The following is a 23876-nucleotide window of genomic DNA, read 5'->3' as shown; positions in this document are numbered from 1 at the left end:
TATCCAAAGTCAATCTGAACATGCACAATCCTCCCAACTGACCTTCAGATCATTGGCCAGTTTGTGTAAAGACAGATCCACATATAGACTACAGTGTAGTTCTTAGTCTTCAACTATGCACAGATGCATCAGATGACAATGAAATCATGATCAGACTGCTGCCCACAAGACCAAACATGAGCGTGTCATTTTCACAGCATACAGAGTTTTCAGAAGTGTCAATCAAACCAGTTTCTCTTTTTTTGGAGAAATTGACTATATGTTGATCAGCTCCCCCTGGCACCAATGTGTGGTGAGGAATGTTCTTTGTTTGAGAGGGGGGGTGGCCATTTGGCTGCTTTGGTCCAAAGATCCTGGCCTTGCTGTCAATGAGACTTTCAACCTAAGCTGCTGTTTTAGAGATATTGCTATGTCACATTTCTATGTCTGTGCTCAAAGTTATGAAGGGGCCATTCATCACCCTAGCCTTAAAAGGAGCATTTCTGTGTAGTCCACTGAATCATAAGTGGAGTCTGCTGTGATCACCTGTAGTGTACATGAACAAAAAAAATGACTGCCACAGACTTGACTTGACAGGATGAAAAGTTTGGCTCATTTTCCAGTCGTCTGCTCCTTTTCCTCTTCACTGCACTAGAGCTGGTGCCAGTTTACTGTCACACAACTGTCAGGGAGCGTTTCCTCTGACATGACATGGGCTGTTTATCCAAAATGGATATCGTTAAAGTAGATCAGATTGAAATATTTGTGTATGTATATTTGAATATGGGTTCTGATTCCTATATTTAACAAATTCAGTAATGGTTAAGCATGTATGTTGCATATAATTAAATTAAATTCATATATTTTTTTTACATAAAGTTGTTTTCGACAGGTTGAATCTATTTGAAAATACTGTAGATGCATTTGAAAATTGTTCCTCCATACTGGTGACTACACAGATTGAAGAAGGATGAGTGCATTTTGAACCTGATCTATTCATTTTTAAATTGCTTGGGCGCAGTTCTTTTCATTGTCGAGTCATCCCGTATTCAGATTGTTCTTGAGTTATAATGAGTCTTTCTTGAGATGCGACACCTTTTGTGTAGAACACACGGTTACAGGGGAAAGCTATCACACGAGCGACATTTGCATTATAAGGGAAGTATAATCACAACACTTTGATTCCACTCGCAAACACATTGGATAATTGATAGGGCTCAAGATAGTGGGAAGGTAAACAATACATGGAGACAACAACGCTTTTCATGCTGAAGTGTGTCTTGAAGACGCCGCACCAGTCTCTTGGCTTGTCTGTTTGTGAAAACATAAATGCTTTGACTCCCAGGCATTATTAAACATAAATACATAATTCAAACGCTTCAGTGCAGATACAATTGCTTCCACATCTATCTCAGTCTTCTTTCAAAACTTCAAAAAAAATGTCTAGGGCAGGCCAGGAAATAGCTGATGGGCCGCCATCGGGATTACGCTTGAAAATGTGGAACTTGAACTTGACTTGTTTTTTTTTAAAGACTTTAATCTTTTAATCTGTTTCATTGGTCATGTCACAACACACATTCTGTGGAATTCTGTCTGATGTCTGAAGCCTCCGTCTGGGGGTGGGAGAAATCAAGGGGATGGGGATATTTTTTTTTTTCCCCCTCCAAGCGAAGCGGGACTGTGGCATGGAGTGGAACAGTAGAAAGTACTGTGACACACTGATCTCAGTGGCTCTCGTTGTGGGCCTTTTTTATGACAGCAGAGGGAAATAGAAAACTCCACTTAGTGGCATGAAATCAGCTCGATGCACTGGTTGTTGAGATGTTCCTCAACCGATATTCCATGTAGCATTTATTTTCTGTGTGCGTTGTTATTATTATCTTTCTTGACATTTCTGTCGCACTGCAATGGCACTTTAGATTCACAAATGGGTGGATTTTGTCATTTATTTATTTATTTATCAAAAAGCGCTTGGCCGCTCACCAACGTCTTTGATTATTCCAGGGCACCATGGAGGGGTAACAGAGATTCTGTCACCTATTTGGAAGCCTTTAATCTGCTTTGATTTCATGCCAATCTCCGTAATATAAAAATAATGAATCCAAAACCTCTGTTTGTCTAACCGACCCCCTAATCTGCATGACAGATGTGCCTTAAATGCTTTTCAATTATGAGCTTAGGAGTATAAGAGATTTAAAAGCTAGATTTGGATTAACGTTTGAACAATGCTCTTCAAAAACCCAGTGACAGCACAATAATGGTGCAAGCATTTAATTAGCCGTGTGTGGTTATCCAGATACACAATTTGCCCTAACATGCTCACGGAGCAGTGGAAACGAATGTGACTGCAGCACAGGCTCTATGACGAAGCGAGACAGTCGAGAGAGAGAGAGGGGATGCTGGAGCTTAGATCTGGTCTTTGGGGACCTGGAGGCTTAGAGTCTCCCTTTCATGTCCTTTTCCGGCGAAGGTGCTCGGGGGGAGATAGATGGTTTCCTGCTCGCGTTCCTTTGTGGCCATTTGCCATTCATTATTATCATAATTCATTATCATTATGGGATCGTTATCGTCTCCGCTGACTGCTCCGTCCTTCTCCACCTGTGCAAATGTCCATCTGATGGGTTGGGAAATGGGCAGTGGAGTGCACAGAAACACCCAAAGTCATACATCTCAGCTCAGAATGGCTCCATTTCCTGTGTGCACAGCTCAGGCTGCAGCATGGGAGTTAGTTCAAATGCCGACGTGAGAGTGAGCATGAGGTGCAAGTGACAGCATTGTCCTTACTCGGGTTGCCATGATGAATTGACTATTCAACTCCACCGTCCACTAGCGAGGAATCGGTTTGTGTCAATGTGAGAATACCTCAGAGTTCTTGGATTGCAGCCTTTTAAAGGTGAATGTGTATTTTTTTCGGTATGTACTCTTCTATGAAAATGAACTGAATAAAAACAAGAGGACATCATATTTGGCTCTGCAAAACACTGGTCAAATAACTCATTAGACAGATTGATAATAGCCGTAAAAATAACATGGGCAGTGAAGTGCCCAAGGGGACCTGGGCTTGATTCTGACTCACAGGCATTTTCTGATCCCACCCCTCATTTGTTGTTACTCTTCACTATATCTCAAGGCAAAAAGGCCCCCCAGAAGCACATGTGACATAGGTAACATGCCTTTTGGCAGTCTTGCCCTGCTTTGTTTTGCATATTGATGGATATTTCTTTATTAAATGTTTTAATTAAATTCTTGTGTCTGGGACCCTAGGCTCTGTAAGCAGAAGTTATGGAAGTCACACTTTCTCTCGCTCCCTTTCTCTCTGACACAATCTCTCTCTCTCTCTCTCTCTCTCTCTCTCTCTCTCTCTCTCTCTCTCTCTCTCTCTCTCTCGTTCTTTTTTCTCTCCCTTTTCTCTAGTTTCCTGCATTGCTGATTTACATAGGCGTAATGTAGTGCTGAGATGTAGGTTCGGAGATAAATTTCACATTTGTCACATTAATAGTCTCCTCACAATGACGTTCCAGAATGGCTCTATCACACACACACACACACACACACACACACACACACACACACACACGCACACTCGCACACACACACACATACACACACGCATGCGTGCACACACACACACACACACACACACACACACACACACACACACACACACACACACAAACACACACACACACACACACACAGATACTTCAGAAGCACTTCATGCTTCCTGTTCTCTCACATTGCGTACACATTGCAAACCATACCACAATCACACAGACACACAAACAAACACACACTCTCTCTCTCTCTCTCTCTCTCTCTCTCACACACACACACACACACACACTCGTACTCATACACACACACATACTATCTATGTATCACTCATTCAGACACACACACGCACACACCCACACACACTATCTTTTTATCTCACTCACTCAGACACACACACACACAAACACACACACACACGCACACACGCGCTTACTCACTCTTCAACATCATATTGTCTCAGACTAAAGGTTATCCATTAGGGAAATGCAATCACTAGTTGCATCTTTAATCTTGTCCTGTATCCACTTCCACAGTGTGCAACACCCCAAAGAGTACTTCAGGAGCCTTTTTTACTTAGTGGGCCCTTGTATATGTCTTTGTTGTAGTGTCATGTGCATGTCATCATACATTACACAAGCTCAGTCTGCATTAGCCTCTCAGTTCATTAATCTTTTGCTTAGTTGATTTGTCAGTTGATTTCTCTCGTTATCGCTGGTGGCACAGAAAACTGTCAAAGCTCTCCAGAACGCTTTGTAACTAGTAGACAAGACGTGCAAGGGGAACTTCATCAAGTTTTTATAGCCACTTAAAATGGACAGCTTTTCTATCAAAAATTGCGCCATTGATGTTTTAAGATTGCCTATAAATCTTTCAGGATGTCTTCGTTAATTTGTCATGGTGGTGGAGTGCTTTTGACCTCTATCAGCATATACTTGTGTGTATTTTTCAGCCCCCCCCCCCCCCCAAAAGGAAAAAAACATAATTTATTTGATAGATACAATGCACAACATGACGTAAATATTTCATAACCAACTGGAAGATGTTACCATTGCCTTTTGAAGACTTGTTTGTTCCAATGGTGTGTTCGCTGTGTGCATGAATGAGCTTCTCGTCAACGCTGGACAGAATTCCTTTTTGTGTGCGTTTTATTTATCCTCTCTGCCCTCTTTTCTTCCCTTCTTTCCTCCTTCTCCTCCTTTTGTACCGGGCTACTCTCCCCATCCTCTCTTCTCTCCTCCTCTCCTCACCTTCCTCTGTCTCTCTCCACCACCTTGTCTACATCCTGTCCTCAATTATGCTCTTTCTCCTTTGGCCTTGTTTTGAATTCCACTTCATTTTTGCTTCCTCTTCCTTCTGCAAACCTTTTTTTTTGTTCCTTTCCATCTTCATATCCTCCTTCTCATTAATAATCCTTTTCTCATGCCCTCCATTTTGTGTCGCTCCTTTCATCTGTCTCCTACTCTTGTTCTTGTCACCCACCTCCATTTTGTCCCCACTAATTCGGTGCCTTTTTTCCTCTCCGTCTCTGAAATCTTATTGTAACCACTGTCACATTCACTGTCACCAAATCCACTCCACCATTGTCTTCATCATACCCATAAACATCATTGTCATCCTTGTCATCACCATCACCCCCCCCCCCCCCCCCCTCTGCCCCCCCTCTGCCCCCCCCTCTTTGCCACTGCAGCATGTGAGCTAATGAACCAGGGCATCCTGGCCCTGGTGTCGTCCACCGGCTGTGCGTCAGCCAATGCCCTGCAGTCTCTGACCGACGCCATGCACATCCCGCACCTGTTCATCCAGCGGAACGGAGACGGCACCCCGCGCACGGCCTGCCAGCTCAACCCCAGCCCCGACGGCGAGAGGTACACGCTGGCCGCCCGGCCGCCCGTGCGCCTCAACGACGTCATGCTCGCCCTCGTCTCCGAGCTCCACTGGCACAAGTTCATCGTCTTCTACGACAGCGAATACGGTAAGCAGTGGTCGCCACTACTGAAATGTCACCTCGGAATTATATTCTTGTTTGTGTGTGTGTTAGTGTGTGTGTGTGTGTGTGTGTGTGTGTGTGTGTCTTTGAGTGGGTGTATGCTGTATGTATACAGTGTGTGTGTGAATCTTCTGTGCATACAGTACATGGGAGTGAACTCTGTGTAATGCATGCATGATTTTTTCTGTGTTGGCTGTGTTTGTGAGCGGATTTAAATGTTTATTGGTGGTGTGGAGTGTTGACATGCCATTGTGCATACAGCGAAAGCATCACCTACATTGAGCTACTGTGTAGCATGTGGCTTCATGCTGTTTGCTGCCATCCATATTTAGTGACCCAGCTGCCTCTGGAGACAAAGTAAACAATTCTACAAGGCCTGTTTTTTTTCCACTTCATTGCCAGTAATTGGTGTGATTTGAAATGCCTCAAATTTATTTTACCTCTAAATTAAACATCAAACAGAGGAATTAAGTGGCAGTTATTCATGGACTACTCAATGAAAGAAAGTCGTCATTATGAATAAGTTGTGTGTTTCACTGTTGTTTTTTTCCCCCCACAAACTCTGGGAGACACGGGGAAGACTATCCCACCACATCACACGCGGGAATTTGACATTTAGTGTGTGTGATGTAATAGTGAGCAACTGAGATGAAAACATCTGGGTGTTTCATAATTCAGCGTGTTTGAAAACATTTCAGCTCCATACTAACGCTTTAGCGGGATTTAGGTCATGTTTCACCGGATCAGATTCATGTAATTGAACACAAGCCAAGTGAAAAAAGCCTGGCACCAGCCTGGACATTAAGTTAAAAAGGGCTGTCTGAAAGTCTTCCTTGGAGTTAATGTGCACTGGATTGTTATTACATGAGGGGGTTTTGAGTGAAAGGCAAAATGGCAGAATGTTATTATGCGATCACAAGAATGTCAGGGCCCCCAAGAGCAGGGTGAACTATGGGGCATTGACATGCACGCACGCACGCACGCATGCACGCACGCACGCACGCACGCACGCAACAGTTGCAATTTGAATAACCACACCTAATTAGACTTTCCACCAGCATCGCAGTGAGAGAGGCAACTCCCTCCTCTTTGGTGTCAGTGTCGGTAATCCCCAAATGGTCCCTCCAGCGCTGACCTTCGCCAGCCTACTTAGAGATGTGTCAGGCTGCCCAGAGAGTGAGCGGGAGCAAGAAAGACACAAGCTTTGATGAATGCAGAGAGATACTGGAGAGGGGGAGGAAAAAATTGAGGGGAAAAAAGAGACAGGGGAGCAAGAGAGCAATGTTGGGAAGAGGAGAAAAAAAGAGTTGACTCAAGAGAACTAATGGGGAGATTGAGAAAGAGCATGAAGACATGAAAGGGAGAAAAGAGAATACCGTGGCAGTGATAGACATTCTTTGCAGAGGGAAGAAGTCAACAAGAGAACACTAGATAAATGAATTGAGCACATTGTGCTTGTGAAATGTGCAATACTTGTTTTATATGAGCACCTGATGGCTTGCCCTCAGTGTAGAAAAATAGAGCTTAACTGTTAATCACACACATTCCTATTCTTCATTGGCACCTTTAGTCATTTTAACAGTATTTTGTTAACTATTCCTCATGTGTATGAGACATCAATAATGTAATTATGGTAACAGAAGAGTTTCTTTTTTCAATAAAATGCAAAGCTACTGTTCAGTCTGTATTCTGAAAGAAGTACTGCGTGTTGAATAATGGTCATGAGGCATATTTTAAACGGCGCCATTGAAAAAGCTGAAAGTAGTGCAAATTGTATATTCTGGTGATTATGTCTTTGATCGTTTCATTCCATAGTCAGCCTTGCCATCAAAGTAGCACGTTTGTTCCACGGTAGAACTTACTGTGTGATTTGCTTTGAAGGACACCTTATTAACTGGGTGTGCATAATGATCCCCGCATGCCTTCTATACCTTTCCATACTGTACATGGCAGGTACAGTATAGTATTATGTGCAGTGTGGTATTATGCCATGCATGGCTACCCAGAGGCTTTATTCATTACTGATCCCAGGTCAGTCAACCAGCTGTGATTGTTGCCCCTCACAGTGAATGTTTGTGCCATTTTGTTCCATTTTGTCCCTTGCAAATTGGGATGACAACACCGATTTGTTGCATTGCGCGAAGCAAGAGGTGTGTTAGATCTAACTCAATGTGTGCCGAGACAGGTGTGTGTTATCTTATCCTTTGCCAGCCTCTCTCGATGTCTTAAGGTTAATCTCTTCTATTTCCCTCTTACGGTTGGTCTTGCTGCAAACACACTCGGAGGGCTTAGGAGCAGAGTGACAGGTTGGGGGAGGGGGGGATAGCTATTAACTCTGACATCGCTGTCCATCCAAAGTGAAAAGCAGGTGTTATTAAGATGAATTCTTCCAGTCTCTACCTAGTGGTTAGTCCCTGAAAGGTGTGGATGTCTTTTTTCATCTGTCACATGAAAAGTAGCATTAGACTTAGATTTTCCAAGGCTCCAGAGTAAGAATTCTACCCGCCCCCTTCATGCCCACATACCTGTTTCTAAAATTGATAGTTTGGATTTTTGATTATGATAAGATAAGCCTTGTTCAAAACTCGTTGTAAAACACTCTTCAAATTAACACCTACGACTCCATTAGTAACTAGGATTCCATTAGTTACTGCAGCCAACTAAATTCAGCTGCAGTGTCTTTTGTTGCTTAGCAATACTTTTGCCCTGGGTAAGGTTCCAATGATTTTAAGGGACTTGTTAGTCATTATACAAAGCAAAGTGACACAAAGACAGATGGGACATATATATATATATATATATATATATATATATATATATTATATTTATGAAAGCGTACTGTATAGTCAGGTATAGGCCTATGCAGTAACCATGCTAGAAGAAGAACAACAAGTCTTCATACTGATAATAACCACACATCTAAAGAAACGATCTGTAAAGATCATTAATTCCGTAAATACATCAATTGATCAGAACAAAAGTGTTCTCAAATAACCAAAAACAGTAAGTATTAATTAGATGCAAAGATGAGTTTTTAAACATTTCCTGAAAATCCTCACACCAAAAAATAAAATAAAAATAAAAAACAATCCCAGGCTTTTAGGATTGCCAAGGGGCATTATTAGGCATGATGTGAAGAGGAGTTTATTGCTTGAGGCGTATTGCTGATCATCAGTATTCACAAAGCATTATAAGCACTTTCATAAGGGATTATTAGATATTAAAGCTTCATAGTGATTGACATGGAGTTTATACATACAGTATGTCTGCATTCATGATGTATTATGTTGTTATATGCACCCTTTCAGTTTCAAGTATCAACATGAATAATCAAATAATTCAACTTATTTCATCTCTTGATAGTGGCACTAATGACATTGCCTTATGTTAAAAGTGCAAGTTTATTCAGCAAATACTTGGAGCCATAAGCGATTTGTAGTTCAATAGCATAGCATAGCACTTCTAACAATGCTTCTACTAGGTATCCCATCATCGCTCCACTTTAGCAAGCAGCCTACCCCATACCTCCAGAGAGCCACTGGATAAAGCACCAGCCTCGATCTCTGTTCCTTTGCTTCACTTTCTAATTTTCTCATTTGTAGTACTCCTTTTGGTTAATAGCCAACCACTTGTGAATCACTGTTCTGGAGTTCAGGGACTGCAGCAAACATTGTGGACTTTGATTAGTGGAGGGAATATAAGACAATAGACCAATAGTCATGCATGCCACCAGAATCAAAATGAAGAGAGATAATATAATAGCATTTTAAAGCCATATACCTTTATTGAACAAAATTCTACACAGTGCAACTGAATCTTACATGGAGGGATGGGTAGTTGTGCCGTTGTGAGCAGATTTCTCCTCAGTTACTGGAGACACTTTAGTTGCATGATATCTTCATTGTCTGTCATGGATTTAGCTACATCATTGATAAAACATATTTTTTCGGCACTGACCGTTACACCAATCCCATCCAGACCATCATGACAGACCACAGATGAAAGTCAGCACAGTAATTTGCATTTGTATGTAGGCTGTATGATATTGAAATAAGCTTGATGAAATAGTGCCTGAAGATATCGTTCCGTCTCTGTATAGCGTTAAGGTTTTAAAGGGATCTGGTGTCTGGTATAAATTGGTGAAAATCAATTATGTTTTAACTTGGTCTAAGTAATTAATTACATGTCTGGGAGCAACTAGAAATACCAAAAATCTTTATTAAAGCAATGTGTTACCTTTAGAATAAATGAACAATTTATAAAGTGCTGAGGAAGATAGTTTATTGTGACTTGTCCTCTTGCCTGTTAATTAAGAGAGGACAGGCAGTATAACGAGCACATTTGCTCCAGTGTAACATCGAAATCTGAGTTTGCTGTTCATTAAATGAATACGCTAGCTAATTGGGACATTCCATTTTCTCTTAGTTCTCTGAGTGGCACTGGAATCCAACCCTGCTGCCCCTCCCATTCCTACTGAACGAGAACAGCTAAAGTTATTAAATCCACAATATGGAATCAGGCAGTTGTTTGAATTTCAAAGGATCCGATGAGGCGAGGCAAATTGAAAGGAATAAAGATACAGTTAATGCAAAATGGTTAAATTTAACAAGCTCGCTGAAGTCCATGACTGTTCCCCTTTTTTTAGCCGCGTTAAATGGGTTGTGCTTAGCATTGCATTGACCACCATGCAATCTCTGCCATCTGAGATAGCTTGGCGGGCCTACAGTTCTAGCTCATTTTTCAGATCTTACAGGGGGAGGCTTATCGAATCCTTTTCAGTGTACAGTATACAATTCACAGAGGAATTCGAGTCTAAAATGCCAAGCAAGAGCCAGTCAATTGGCAGTAATTGGTGAAATGTGGGGTACTAATGATCGCCAAGTACACCGCATCCTCAGGGGCGTTGTTGCACACACCACTGTTTTCCCTGCATCCCTTGAACGTGAGGATGGCTAAAAGGCATATAGCAGCAGTGATGTGTTTTATTTTCACCCTTGCTGACTTTCTCACACATCCAGGGACGTCAGGCATACACACCACTCAAGGCCCTGGTGTTGAGGTGTTTACTGTAAACAACGTTTAACGATTTCTGTACAGATGACAGCACACATTTCCAACCCATTAAAAGCTAAGAGAGAAAGAACAAGAGGGGTGAGGGTAGAGGAGGGTGGGTGGTCATTAGAACTCACCCAAAGTAGAGAGTTAATTGTTGATATGTTGTGCATATGTTAATTAACCATTTAAATGTATGCACTAGCAAAAAGTTGGTCTTGATCTACAGTTACTGATAGGTACTTTGGATCAAAATAGAGTCATACTATATAAAGATGTTCTAAATGTGTAATTGCATTTCTTAGAGACCATATCTAGCACAATACATACACATATTAGATGTATTAATGGCCAAGTCGTGCAATTTGTTACTGTAACCATCAGAATATCCAAAAACATCTACTCACTACTCTCTTAGATAAATTATGACGATATGATATATGATATGTTGTCTTCAAGGACATACGCCAGAATGTTGTCAGGCGGTTAATTATTTGTCTTTGACATTTGTCTTTGTCATTGACTAAAACATTGATTGACATTCAATGCATTACAGCTACACTTCAGTTCCAATGATTTCACATCCAATGATTTATACGACTCATTGTGCCTCTTGTATTGATGCAGTATAGAAATGAGCAGAATCAGGCACATACAATTTAATGTATTAATGAGGACATTTCATTAAGATGGCGCCATCCTATGGATTTGGCTTACTAATGGATTCATTATTTTGTGCTCTTTGGAGGGACTTATATTAGGGATGGAATATATTTGATAAGTGATTGCCCAACAACCATTAGTTTTCTTGTCAGAAGGCAATAAATATTGATCAGCAGAGTTTGTAAAGATCATTCAAATGAGATAATGTGGTTTTATATAGTTTGAACAAACCATAAGCACCATTAATCCCACCTCAGCACCTTTAAATGTCAGTTTGTTTGGACTGCGTTCATTTTAAATGATGTTACACCAAGTCCAAAAAACAACTCAAGATAAAAGCCCATTTGTTTTTTGCATATTGCTGAATCATCTCTCCTCTGGCAGCAATTACACACTCTCATGGTGGATGTAGAGTCACCTAGCCAAAACATATCTGCCTCAAAGCATTTTCTCACATGCAGCACACACACACACACACACACACACACACACACACACACACACACACACACACACACACACACACACACACACACACACACACACCACACACACACACACACACACACACACACACACACACACACACACACACACACACACGTTCATGGGGACAGATATTCCCATTTTATACATTTTATCACAAGCAAGGTCTATGTGTGATTGACAGGGAATTTTATTTTGTAAAGTATCAGGACCTCAGCCCTGAAAGTCCTTGCAGCGATGTTCATGCTGAACCGCTGCGAGAGTTCACCCAGCTCAGGCTATAGCTGTGGGAGAGAGAGAAGACAGTGGGCAGGAGAGGAGGCTGACCAGAAGGGTGGGGGTTGGAGAGGGGGGAGGGGGGGCAGTTAGCTGGCAGGAGGGTCAGAGGCTAACACTGTAGAGGATCACTGCATCTTACATTTGGCTTTGTTTTTAAGTTTTTAACACACCACCTTGAACTTGGGAATGTCACCTGATATGCCCTGTAGTTTTGGTGTCCGAGTCGACATGATGGACATGACAAGGCCATCTCCTCTGTTGTTTCACCATCAAAAAGCTAAGGGCCTATGTGACTTCAGGTAGACAATCCAAGCCTAATACTGTAACAATGCCCTGAAAGGTTGCATGTGAATACATTCAAGTTCAAGTTCAAGTAGTTGATAAAAGGAATAATACTGTTAGTAATGAAGTTCTGGTGTTCAGGAGCTAGCTCAACTTTGTGTGTGTGTGTGTGTGTGTGTGTGTGTGTGTGTGTGTGTGTGTGTGTGTGTGTGTGTGTGTGTGTGTGTGTGTGTGTAGGGGGGGAAGGGGGGGAAGGGGGTCTACCTGTGTGTGTGTGTGTGTGCCAACTTCAAGAACTTTGGAAATTACTAACACCCATTTTGTTCATGCATATAACTTATTCTTTTTTATCTTGATTACAAAATTGAGTTGCTTACCCGCAACATGCTGTTGTAGAATATGGTAGTTATATAACACAGACGCTTTTGTTGTGTTTTGGATTTTCGCTTGTTGTTTTCTGTGGTGGATATGAGATTTCTGCTGCCCTTGGCAAACTCTCTAACTCCGGATTTGTTTTTGCCAGTTGGTCCTTCAAACTCAGTCGCAGGAGCATCAGTGGATTGCTCTGTCTAGACATATTGGTTGTTTTTATCCTGTCCCATGTATACATTGTCTGACCTTCTCCAGTATATCCAAGGTCTTGCTCAGAAGCCATTGGAGGCTTGTCTAGCTTGCATGCTTCAAGACATGGTCATGTTTGAAGATCTTAACGGTAGAATTGGAGCTTGCTTTTTTTAACTACAGTATGTTCTCTTGAAGTGTCTCTCAGTATTCATCTACAGATGGAGAGCCTCTCTTAAGTACTTTAGAACGGGTGGAGTCTGGTCTAAAGAGACCGATTTCCTTCTGACATGATCAGACAGGACCCCTTCATATTCCAATTGACCAACTCCAGATGGGCTTTAAAGACCATAAATCCTCAAATTATGGCCGGGGTCATTTATTTACTTAGGCCCCGCAAAGCACAGGCCCTCATTTGGGGTAGGCTTGCATTCAAGACAGGCCTTTATTTCTTGCCTTTGTTTTATATTGTGAGACATGTGTTTTGTTTGGAATGACATGAAGAGCAGAAGATGTTCGGTTTAATTTACTTTTGGATGGTTTGATTATATTGATAAATGTTGGGACTGATGAGCACTGAAATCTGGGGGTATTTGGTGGTTCACTATTCAGTTTCATGTAGTTGAAAGAGTGTCGGGATTTCCACCCGCTGTTTAGGCTTGTGAGACAAGGCAGCTGCTTTCATTCATTCATTGAACGTGTGCTTTTCTGTAATGGAAACTTTAAAGCCTAAATTGAATTATTTTTTTAATTATGCATGATTTACTTTTTATTAAATTCGTAGACTGGAATGCCTCTTGGCAACATCGTGTTTAAATGGATTATTGCTTCAGCCTCTGGCAAGCTCAGAAGGGGGCTGCAAGCGACTTGCATAGCTTGAGAGCAACGTGTTGGAGACCCATGGTGTAAGACATCGACTTTTCATTGGCAACAGTATTAAACCAACCAGCAATAACAAATATTAAGAGGAGCTCTTTTATTTCATCGAGTTATATCAAAACAACGAATTCTAGTGCTCGTGGACTGATAGCCCAACTGGTACGCAATTATTACCCTGGCTTGTATTTGGGGGCCAACCTTTATTTGGATTTACGGTATTTTTACTCAGGAGTGGTTTTGTCTAGCTACTGAAATATCGGCCATGTCTTAGATGCTCATCCCACTGGCATAGTGTCCCATCTCTACAGACAGGTTCTGAAACTCATTGGGTTCTTGATCACCTTCCTAACTCTAACAGTTCAATAGGTGTAGAGATCCTGTATCCTAAGTGTAAAATTAAGTGTGCTGTTTGTCTGGGACCAGAGGTAGCCTGCATGAATGTACCTTTCTCAATCATGCTCAGTCACTTGAGTTCATCACAGCTGAAGTTTTGTGCATGCAAGGTACAATATATCGCCCAGATTAAATTTTGCTTTTGTTATGTTGCTCATTAGCCATTTCAATTCAAATGTAAAAGTTAACTGATATTGACAGGTCAGCAGTAGACATGTATAGCAAGATTTGATTTGAAGCTAGTATGGCTATGTTAATGCATAATTTAGGTATGTACAGTATTGCAAAGATTTCTCACAATGCAAAGTGGAGTGCAGTATTGAACACAAGAATATATTTTAAAGTTTAAAATAAGACCAGGAGCTCTCGCATGGGGCAAACAAATTGGTCTGTGAAGCAATTGCACACTGTGTCCAACACAGAGTATATTAAGGCCAGATTTTTTAACATGCCAGACGGAACTCAGTCTGTACATTTTATTTGCCAGCTAAAGATAGCCATTTTAATCCATTATTTCGGCCATCAGAAATATTGAAACGTGTTCATCCTGTAGGGTTCTTAGAAGTGACAAGTGAGTGTGTGTAAAGGCCACTGTGGTCATTCTTAGCAGTCATTACATTTAACAAGAAATCTGCAAATGAATGTGTGTGTGTGTGTGTGTGTGTGTGTGTGTGTGTGTGTGTGTGTGTGTGTGTGTGTGTGTGTGTGATAGAACACCACACCAGCACTTCCGTTGATTTGCATTGAGTTTGGATCTATTTGCCAAGACACCGTCATATTTGCGGAATTTGCTTTGAATTAGTGCCGTTTCTTCGTCTGTCTTTGAGCTACTTTTCCGTGGTGATCCATGTGATCTCGCCGGGAGTCCTCAGCCCTCCCAGCAGGCCTAGTTAGCCCTGAAGCCTGGCACAAGTCATCTCAGGCCCATAATTATGGGGCTAGTGTTATAATTTTCTGCATATGAACAGGAAGATGATGACCTGCTCTTAATTGGTCTCCAAGCATTTGAGAGAGATACAGACAGGGGCGGCGGGTGTTGGGGGGTTGGGAGGTTGAGGGGATGGCAGAGATAGCGGAGAAAAAAAGACAGAAATAGAGAAATTCAATCAAGGAACGAGCTAAATGTCTCGCAAGCGATCAGTATTGCAAATGGCTCTGAGCTGTTGATGTCAAAAATTGCTAAACGGATCACAAAGCGGTGCATGTGCAAGAACCTGGAAGCCTGCCAAATGGGAACCAATCAGCAGTCAGTCACATGCCCCCCAGGTCATTGAACATGAGATAATTATTCCATCACTAACTAACACAACCCTCTAGCGACCCACAGCCCCCTGTCTTCCCACTGCAAAAAAAAAAGAAAAAAATGAGATATTTCACTGGCTAAAACATAGCACCGACTGAAAAGCATTCCAATCGCTCAGACTATTGTGAAAAAATGTTATGTTGTTGAATGATTTAGAAGGGCCACCTGTATTTAATTAAATCTGTCGGTGGACAATGTGACCTGACCTACAAGGGCCAGGTCCCTCGAAGTGTGCGCCGTTGCGTCGCGCTGAGAGTGACAAACATGAACATTCTGTTTGTGATTTCGCCTTCATTCATCATGCCCATAAGCAGCTGCTAAATGTCATTATTCAGGACAGGCCGCTCAGAGAGATGTAGAGGGAGAATGAGCGAAGGACCCCAAGGAGCTGAGATGTGTCTGTTCACAGAATTTTAATTAGATGCACCTACTAAACACAGGAAATGTGGCTTAACTGTATGTTAAATTTAAGCCACACCGCATGTAAATTCTGTTTTTCCCCCCCCTCTTAGCTTATCCTACTTGAAAGAATTTAATTAATTCCCTCCCAATGCTTCTCTCTCCTCCACACCACTCTCTACTGGGACATTTGATTATATTTACTTTTTTGGAAGACAGCCTGTGACAACCTAGATTTTTAATGAATATCTCTATCACCCCCCAAAAAATATAAATATATAATATGTATGTATAAAATGAGAGCTAAAATACAATCAAATTATGCCAGAAAAGTAATTTCTGTGTCATCGTGTGTGACATTCATCCTGCATTGATTCCTCTGTGTCCTTGAGAGAGTTCTAATTCTCTCCTCTATCTGAGGGGAGGCACTGTGATAATTGAATGAAGGCACAGCAGCGACTGTGATCACAGCAGACACATGGGTGAGATCCTCCTGGGAGAGATGCGCCACAAAAAGTGTGCTCGTGGAAGAAGAAAAGCCTCCCCGGATAGCATGCATTTAATCCCATTTATAGCACTCACCACCTGATGGATTCACTCAATCTCTAAGTGTAAGTGTAAGTATAATGAGCTAGCTGGCCAAAATGCAGCTATTGCTAATCATTGAAAAAGGCTACTGTTCCCTGTACGCTGTTGTATCGTCTTGTGTAAATCCATCAAGGTGTGACAATGTTTCTAACTTTTATAGGACTGTGTACCCATTAGTTTAAAGGCATGAGAGGGAAAGTTATGGTTAAACATACAGCCAGACATCTAAGATGTTTCTCAGTGCTGCTCTCAAGCTTCCAAAAGCATTCTGGAGCACTCCATTGGAATGAGATTTTAACAGGTGACGACTGCATGATAAAAGATGGCTGTGCAATGATTTTGTAGCCTTGATTCAGTTACCGCAGGAGACTCCCTTGAGACCACTGTCAAATCCATGCCATTTTTATATTTGTGTAGCTTTAGGCTACTTTAGGAGACTTGACTCATGTGTACCTAAAGATCTAAGTAATTCATGGACATACAGTAGGAGAGAATTTGACAGATAATATTTCAGTTTGAGCCACCTTCACACAGTTATGTTGCTAGGTGACGTGACTGAACAACTGTATTTCCATCTTAGATGAGAGACGGGAGACTGAGATGAGAGGGCAGGTAGGATTAATGAGATAGGTATTTTGTTTCTTTGCTTCTTGTCAGTGCTATACTGAAAGTTAAAGCATATGTAAGCTTAGTTTCTGCACCAAACACTCAGTTATAGGCCTGGATGTGACTCCATGCAAGCTTGTATAAAAGTTGATCACCTTCATTGCAACACTGATAGACATTTTCTGACCATAGTAATAAAACGACTAAATTGACCAGGAAGACACATTTTAGTCGCTCAATCTCAGTCTATGTAGTCTCAATATTCAAAGCATAGGCCATTTTGCTGTTGTGCCACTAAGACACCATTGGAATCATTGCAATATGAATGTGTAACAACACTGTTGGTAATTAGCTCTGGCAAAGCTAACTTGTCAACCTCTCAACTGTTTTTTTATGCCTTTGAAGAATTTATGGAGACATCAGGCAGTAGGTTATTTATGTATGAATGACACCCAGACTGTGGGCCATCTGGGTGTCTGGTCTAGTCGTGTGCGGTGCCCCTCCCATGGTGGAGGGAGGGAGACCTGGTGTGGGGCACATACACACCCATGCACCCACACCACTGTGGATGAGATGCCTGAAGCAGGGCCCCTGCCTTTGCCTGAAAGTGCAAAGACACATCGTAGTGGCTCTCCATGCCCGACCGTCCAATACATGTTTGAACAAAATTTGCATATTACTTCTTTTTAGCGACAATATAATCCAGACGATAAATATTATTGGGTTTACACAAATGAGACACAAATGAGACTATTTTTAAGAAATGTTCAATGATTAAATAGATTACTGGATATCCTTTTATAACCTGAAAGTCACAGAATTCAAAACAGTCAAGGTGTATGATACTGTATGTAACTAGTGGTATTTATTTCAAACTGAGAACGAGTATCCTATTAACATTTGTTTACTTGCCGATACTAATATTTCTATCACAAAAATCATTATAAGGCTGGCATGAAAATGTAATGAATTGGAACTTGTTTTACTTTCTTCCAACAGGCCTAGAAATATTACAGTAACATTACAGTTTATATTGCAGTAATGTTACAGACTGCAGTAACACACTAGCCCCCAAGCATGTGCCACTTCCACTATAGTTTTCAATGGAGAACGATATGTGCTATGGTATTACTAGCGCTCTCACACCAATCAAATGTGTGAGTGTTGGCAGCTATGTTTAATAATTAGGCTGCACTAAATTGAGTTATTGTTTCCAGCAGACACCCAAAATGCTGCTACACAAACAAATTAAAAGTGTCTGGGCAATATTCTGTGCTAACTTTGTCAGACTTGTCAGTCATGCTGACTACAGCTGAATGCTACTCGACACTCGGCCTTTGGCCTTGTAACTTACCTATGGCTGAATTACTACCGTGCGGATATCCTTTACAAATCACACTCACAAATGCATTCATTATTGCATGGTTACTTCTAGCCCTCTTTATGTAACTTAATTAGTGACAGGAAAAAAAACGGACACAAGTTACACATGGATGTAATTATAGCTCTTTCATTCTTGCATCATCAGCTAAATGTAATAATACGTTGACGGATTAGATTTATATAAATACTTCAATCAACAAAGTCTTTCTTTGTTGCATCATGTCTGTATGGAAAATAGCATATTGTCTTCTGAAGTGTTAAACAGGTTGAGTGATTATAAAGCCCTCCTGACTTGCTAAGGGAAAATTGACTTCATAAGTTGCCATGGCCACTGCATAATTTGCATGCTAAACAAGGATCAGAAGTATTCTAATACAAGCCAAATAATCATGTCAAAATGACATAGAGAAGGATACAAGAATTGCCAGGTTTACTTTAGTTTCTTTTCTTCACTTTCCTGTCTCAAACAAACACTCCCTCCCACACACAGCACAATGATAAACAGTGGAGGAGTATTACAACATGCACTTGCATGATACAATGCAATGCATACTATATTATTGTATTGATATGATAACAGAATATTTGGTAGAACTTTCTATAAAGGTCATTACTGTAATGATTTATGCATACATTCATAATTGATTTATTGCAATCACAATGCAATCATGAATAAGTATAACTGTTATATTAATTTACAAACAAGACAATGATTATGTCTATGCAATACACCGAAGCTTCAGCAGATCAGCAGATGTTTCAGATTGAGATGAGGTCTGGAGTTCGCCAGGTTGTGGAATCGCTGCTCTCTTTCGCTACAAATGGAACCTTCATATTGGATAATTCAGTTCAATATGTGGAGAGATTACTGGTAGGCTTTAATAGCCAAATCTATCAGGTAGGAACGTCTAAGTGGATGACGTGAAAGTGAAAGAAAGACATTAGAAAGGCTGGCTGAAGTTAACATTGTTTCTGACATAGTACAAAGAAGCAAACCTGGTGCTCTGAATAGCGATACTGTTGTCTATGAACACTTCTCTTACTGACACATTTAGATAGATAGATAGATAGATAGATAGATAGATACTTTATTGATTTAAGCACAATTTGATTGTTCCTGCTTTTAAAAGGTGTAAATACTGCAAAACAAATCTACACTTTCATACATACAGGGGAATACAGAATGAGAAAAGATATTTTTCACAAAGCTCCCACTTTCCCTTGACCCTTCTTTGAATGCATAGGCATGACACAGAAAAATGCAAATTTGCCATTCTCTGCTCTTGCGACATAGCCTAGAAATCTAGAGGCACCTGTGGCCTGTTTGTACATATACTACGCCATGTTTTAACATGAATAAAATGTGCCTCAAGTGAACACAAAAACGCTAGGACATCTACCCCTACTGTACTGTATGTGTCGAAACATGGGTGATTTGCACCTATTTCATGCACGTATTTGTATAGCAGACTTTCACATTTAGCTTTCAACATAAGCCTCTATGCTGAAGTTGCTAATTATTTTAATGTACTTATCATTAAATTGAATTCAATTATCACAGATAATGTGTTTTTGCTTCACCTTCTTCTTGTTCTTAGGAGCAACCAATCAATTATTTAGCTCAGAAAAAGAAATAATGCAATATATTCCATGACAGCTGAATACAAAGCACACACATCTGAAAACAATAAAGCTTCTCTCTCAGCTGCAGGAGAATTTAAATTAAAACCATACCCTAGCAGAGAATGAGAACAAAATTAGCTGTCAATGTGATGGTTGTAATGTTTCAACATAGAACTGCACAGCTATTTTTTAATGATATGTTTAGATGTCATTAATGTTTTTGTTTTTCCCCTATCACTGTGTAACAAATTAAGATTGGCAGTGATGAAATTTGAGTGACACACAAGACCATAAAACACAACAACCACATAAAGATCTCTTGAGTACAGTATGTGCATATCCTTGTTGTGTTCCCAAAATAAAGGAACTCGGATAGTCCTCAATAGGGTCATTTGAAAAAGCCGTAAACATAATATCATTTGATGTTGTAATTTAGCATCATTGCATCAATTGTTACGATTCATCTCTCAGTGCAATAGCATCCTGTAATCTGTAATTAGTGTTGATCTGTGTGTGTGTGTGTGTGTGTGTGTGTGAGTGTATGCGACACACATATGTGCTTGCGTTATGATTACCATCCATTGCTTGGATCGATTTGCATCGTGTGAAAGACTGTGATTTTATATGAGTGTGTGAAAAACTGTAATTCCATATGGGGTTATATGTGTGTCAGGGAGACTGTTATGTTCAGTCCCATAGGAGTTAGAGGTTTGTATGACTCACACACTCATCAGAGGAGACATTTTTGCTCTTTTCCCTCTCCCCTCTCTTTCTCTCCATTTCTACCCCCTCCCTCTCTCGTGCGCTCTCTCTCTCTCGGTCCCATATGGAGGAAGACACATGTAGACACACACGTCGTCTTGAGCTCAGGGTGACCATGCTCAAATGGAGCGCTTCACCTCTCGTCACACTCTGTTGTGCTCCCCACGACTCTGACTGAAAGTGTCTGAGGAGAACAGAAAGGAGGGAGAGAGAGAGTGAGAGAGAGAGAGAGAGAGGGAGAGAGAGAGAGAGAAATAAAATGCTGTAAGGAGACGAGAAATAGGAGTGGAGGCAGGGGAATGCCAACAGGCAAGCCGAGAGAGAGAGAGAGAGAGAGAGAGAGAGAGTCAGCTGAAGAACGAGAGAGAAAGAGAGAGAGCGCATGAAAAAAAGAGTGAGAGAGAGGATGCAGGGAGGGGGATATAGAAGGGAGATGGCTCTGTGCTTTGCCTCTTTGATTAGGCTCTTAGCGAGCTCCACCAGGGGCCCCCGCTGCGGAGACTCTCCCCTCTCTCCAAGGGCCGCCCCAGCTGCCAAAGAGGCACCGAGCTGGAGCCAGTGCTTCCCACTGGAGAGCCGCAGCGAGAGCACCAGGCTCTCAGAACAGCTGTGTGACCAATGCGCTGCTGTCGAGAATAAGCCTGCAAAAATGCACAAGCACACAGACAAGTGCTCTCGAGTAAACGCCACTGTGGTTTTTTTTGGAGGATAATGTAAGTGTGTCCCTAAATGATACTTTTTTTTTGTCAAGCACGCCATATGTACAGTACTTATGTAAAATGGACGTCACCACAGACATACGGAAAAGATTATGGCTGTTCAGAGAGCAGTTTTACAAAGTTAGAAAAACTGTAAAGGATCTCTCTCTCTCTCTCTCTCTCTCTCTCCCTCCCTCCCTCCCTCTCTCCAATTTTCTGAAACTTTATCCAATAGGGCTGCCACAATTACTGATTACTCGATTATGTGTCAACTAAATGAATTACCAACTGATCCACATTTTCTTCACCATTTTCTGACATTTTAACGGTCAAACAACTGTTCGATATAATACTGTAATAGGCAGATTTACCAACTATGAAAATGATCATTAGTTGCAGCCATTTTCCAATATACTGGACATCCAGCCCCACCTGTCTGACACCTCAGTCACAGCATTCAAAGTATCAGATTGAACATGTTGCTGGGGTGATCGCACATGTAGAAGACTAATGGCATGAAATGCTAATTATGAGTGGTGATAAATCATTCGCACATGATTAACCACTGACGATGATTGACAGAAATTCCTCACAACACAGTTTGTATACAGTGTACATGTTTCAGGCATTTGTAGCAACATATCTAACACTGCTGCTGTGAAATTTTCCCCCAGTGATTTGTTATTGCACATCAATTACCTGGTATGATGAATATGCACATTACTTTATCTGAAAGGCATCGACATTTTAACCAGTTACGTTTTACATAATGCTTGGAATATTTGACCAAGTGCTGGTGGTTTGACCAACTGCTGCCTTTTTTTTTTTTTTTTTTTTTTTAACCACATCTTGGTACAATGGCAGAGCTCTTAACCTATCACTCTGTGACAGCAAGGATGAAAGGAGAACTTTCAGAATGTGACCATTACCGTGTCAAAGACAATGAGGAGTCCGATCCAGTGAAGAGACACTGTGATCTGAAGGACGTGCATGAAGGGCACTGAGTAGAGAGAGTCGGAGAGACAGTCCGGTGGCAAGAAAATGGCTGTCATTTCAGTATTGCTGAGTGCAGAGGGGCTAAACAGAAGGAGTGCTTGATCCCCACACTGCAGTGTGACTGACTTTTAGTAAGGCAATTGACCGATCTCAAACCCTGCTCCCTTTTGCCCTGGTGTCAAAGAACAGTTAAGCAATCTTGGAATCCTAAAGAACAGCGGCCAATTACACCCTTTCCTGCCATGTTGGAGTACACGAGGCTCACTCCTCTGCCTTCAAAATGAAATGAAATTTTGAAGATGGATGAAAGATGTATGGCATCTTCCTTACCGAGAGCCTTTCTTTGTAAAAAGAGGAATAGGCGCAGCCACACTCTCCCCCTCGGCTTGTTGCATTCAACTTGCAGGGTGCATCTTTGGGCAGGTTTGCTCTCCCAACCAAGCTCTGACCACAGTAGGCCACTAGTCTAAGGTGACCAGATGTCCGAGACCAAAACCGGGGACATACAGAAATACCGTAATCCCAAAAATGAAAAACAAAATTTTTTCAGACATTTTCAGTTTGACAATCAATCTGATTGAAATACATTCAATTTCTATCTACAAAAAAGGGGGACATAGGTAGTTTTTCTGTATTTTCCCCGGGTACATCTGGTCACCCTACACTAGTCATCCTTCGCCATGGAATAGGCCATATACTGTAGCACCCATAAGCTAACGGACGTGACATCTGGTGAGACAGAACCACAGGCATCTGTGATGGTTGGTAGAATAATGTCTATACTTTGTGAAGCCTATCTGACAGACCCAGCAACACAATTGTAGAAGATATATGAGTGTTCTCTGCCTTCACAAAATACTATACAGTACATGCTAGCAAGCTGTATCTCAGCTGGCATTCTACTCATAGCTGACAATTAGAGTATAAGCACCAGCTAAGACACCGGCGTGGAAAACAGAATGTTTCATAATGTATAGTTCAATAAATATTGTTATAACGGTTCTACTGAGTAATATATCACAATATGTGAAGCCTATCTGACAAATAAATAGTAGAGTGTTTTCTGTCTTCACAAAAATACTACTGCATGCAATGCTAGCGCTCTCAAGAGTTTTCACTCTCAAGGGCTATTTCTGCTACTAATTCCTTTTAGCTGATACCTTTGTGCAGTAGCCTACAGATGCACACTTTCATTTGAGTGGTTACTTAAGACCGTCTCATAAGACAAGAGTTTTTTTGTAATGTTGTGCTCCAGCGAATTTTGGCTAATTAGATTACCAGCACCATTTGAACAAAGATGTAATTACAGTGCATGAAAATGCACTGTACTGTTCTTCCTAGGCTTCTTCTTATTATTATTCCGCTTACCACTTTTTATTTTCGCTATTTCTCTTGAACCGTT

The 23876-nt window shown here is 41.2% G+C and overlaps 1 protein-coding gene across 1 annotated transcript in view; it reads left to right on the top strand.

The window, feature by feature from the left end:
• The first annotated feature begins 5226 nt into the window (after positions 1 to 5226).
• The window catches only part of grid1a (glutamate receptor, ionotropic, delta 1a), a 115087-nt gene continuing 96437 nt past the window's right edge, over positions 5227 to 23876 (top strand). The window contains exon 1 of the mRNA XM_062519572.1: positions 5227 to 5506. Within this exon, the coding sequence (XP_062375556.1) occupies positions 5233 to 5506 (274 nt within the window). The 5' untranslated portion in view covers positions 5227 to 5232. The remainder of the gene's footprint in view (positions 5507 to 23876) is intronic.

Source organism: Sardina pilchardus, chromosome 18 (genome assembly GCF_963854185.1).
Source record: "Sardina pilchardus chromosome 18, fSarPil1.1, whole genome shotgun sequence".
Classification (NCBI taxonomy): domain Eukaryota; kingdom Metazoa; phylum Chordata; class Actinopteri; order Clupeiformes; family Clupeidae; genus Sardina; species Sardina pilchardus.
This window is presented reverse-complemented; position numbering and strand designations above follow the sequence as displayed.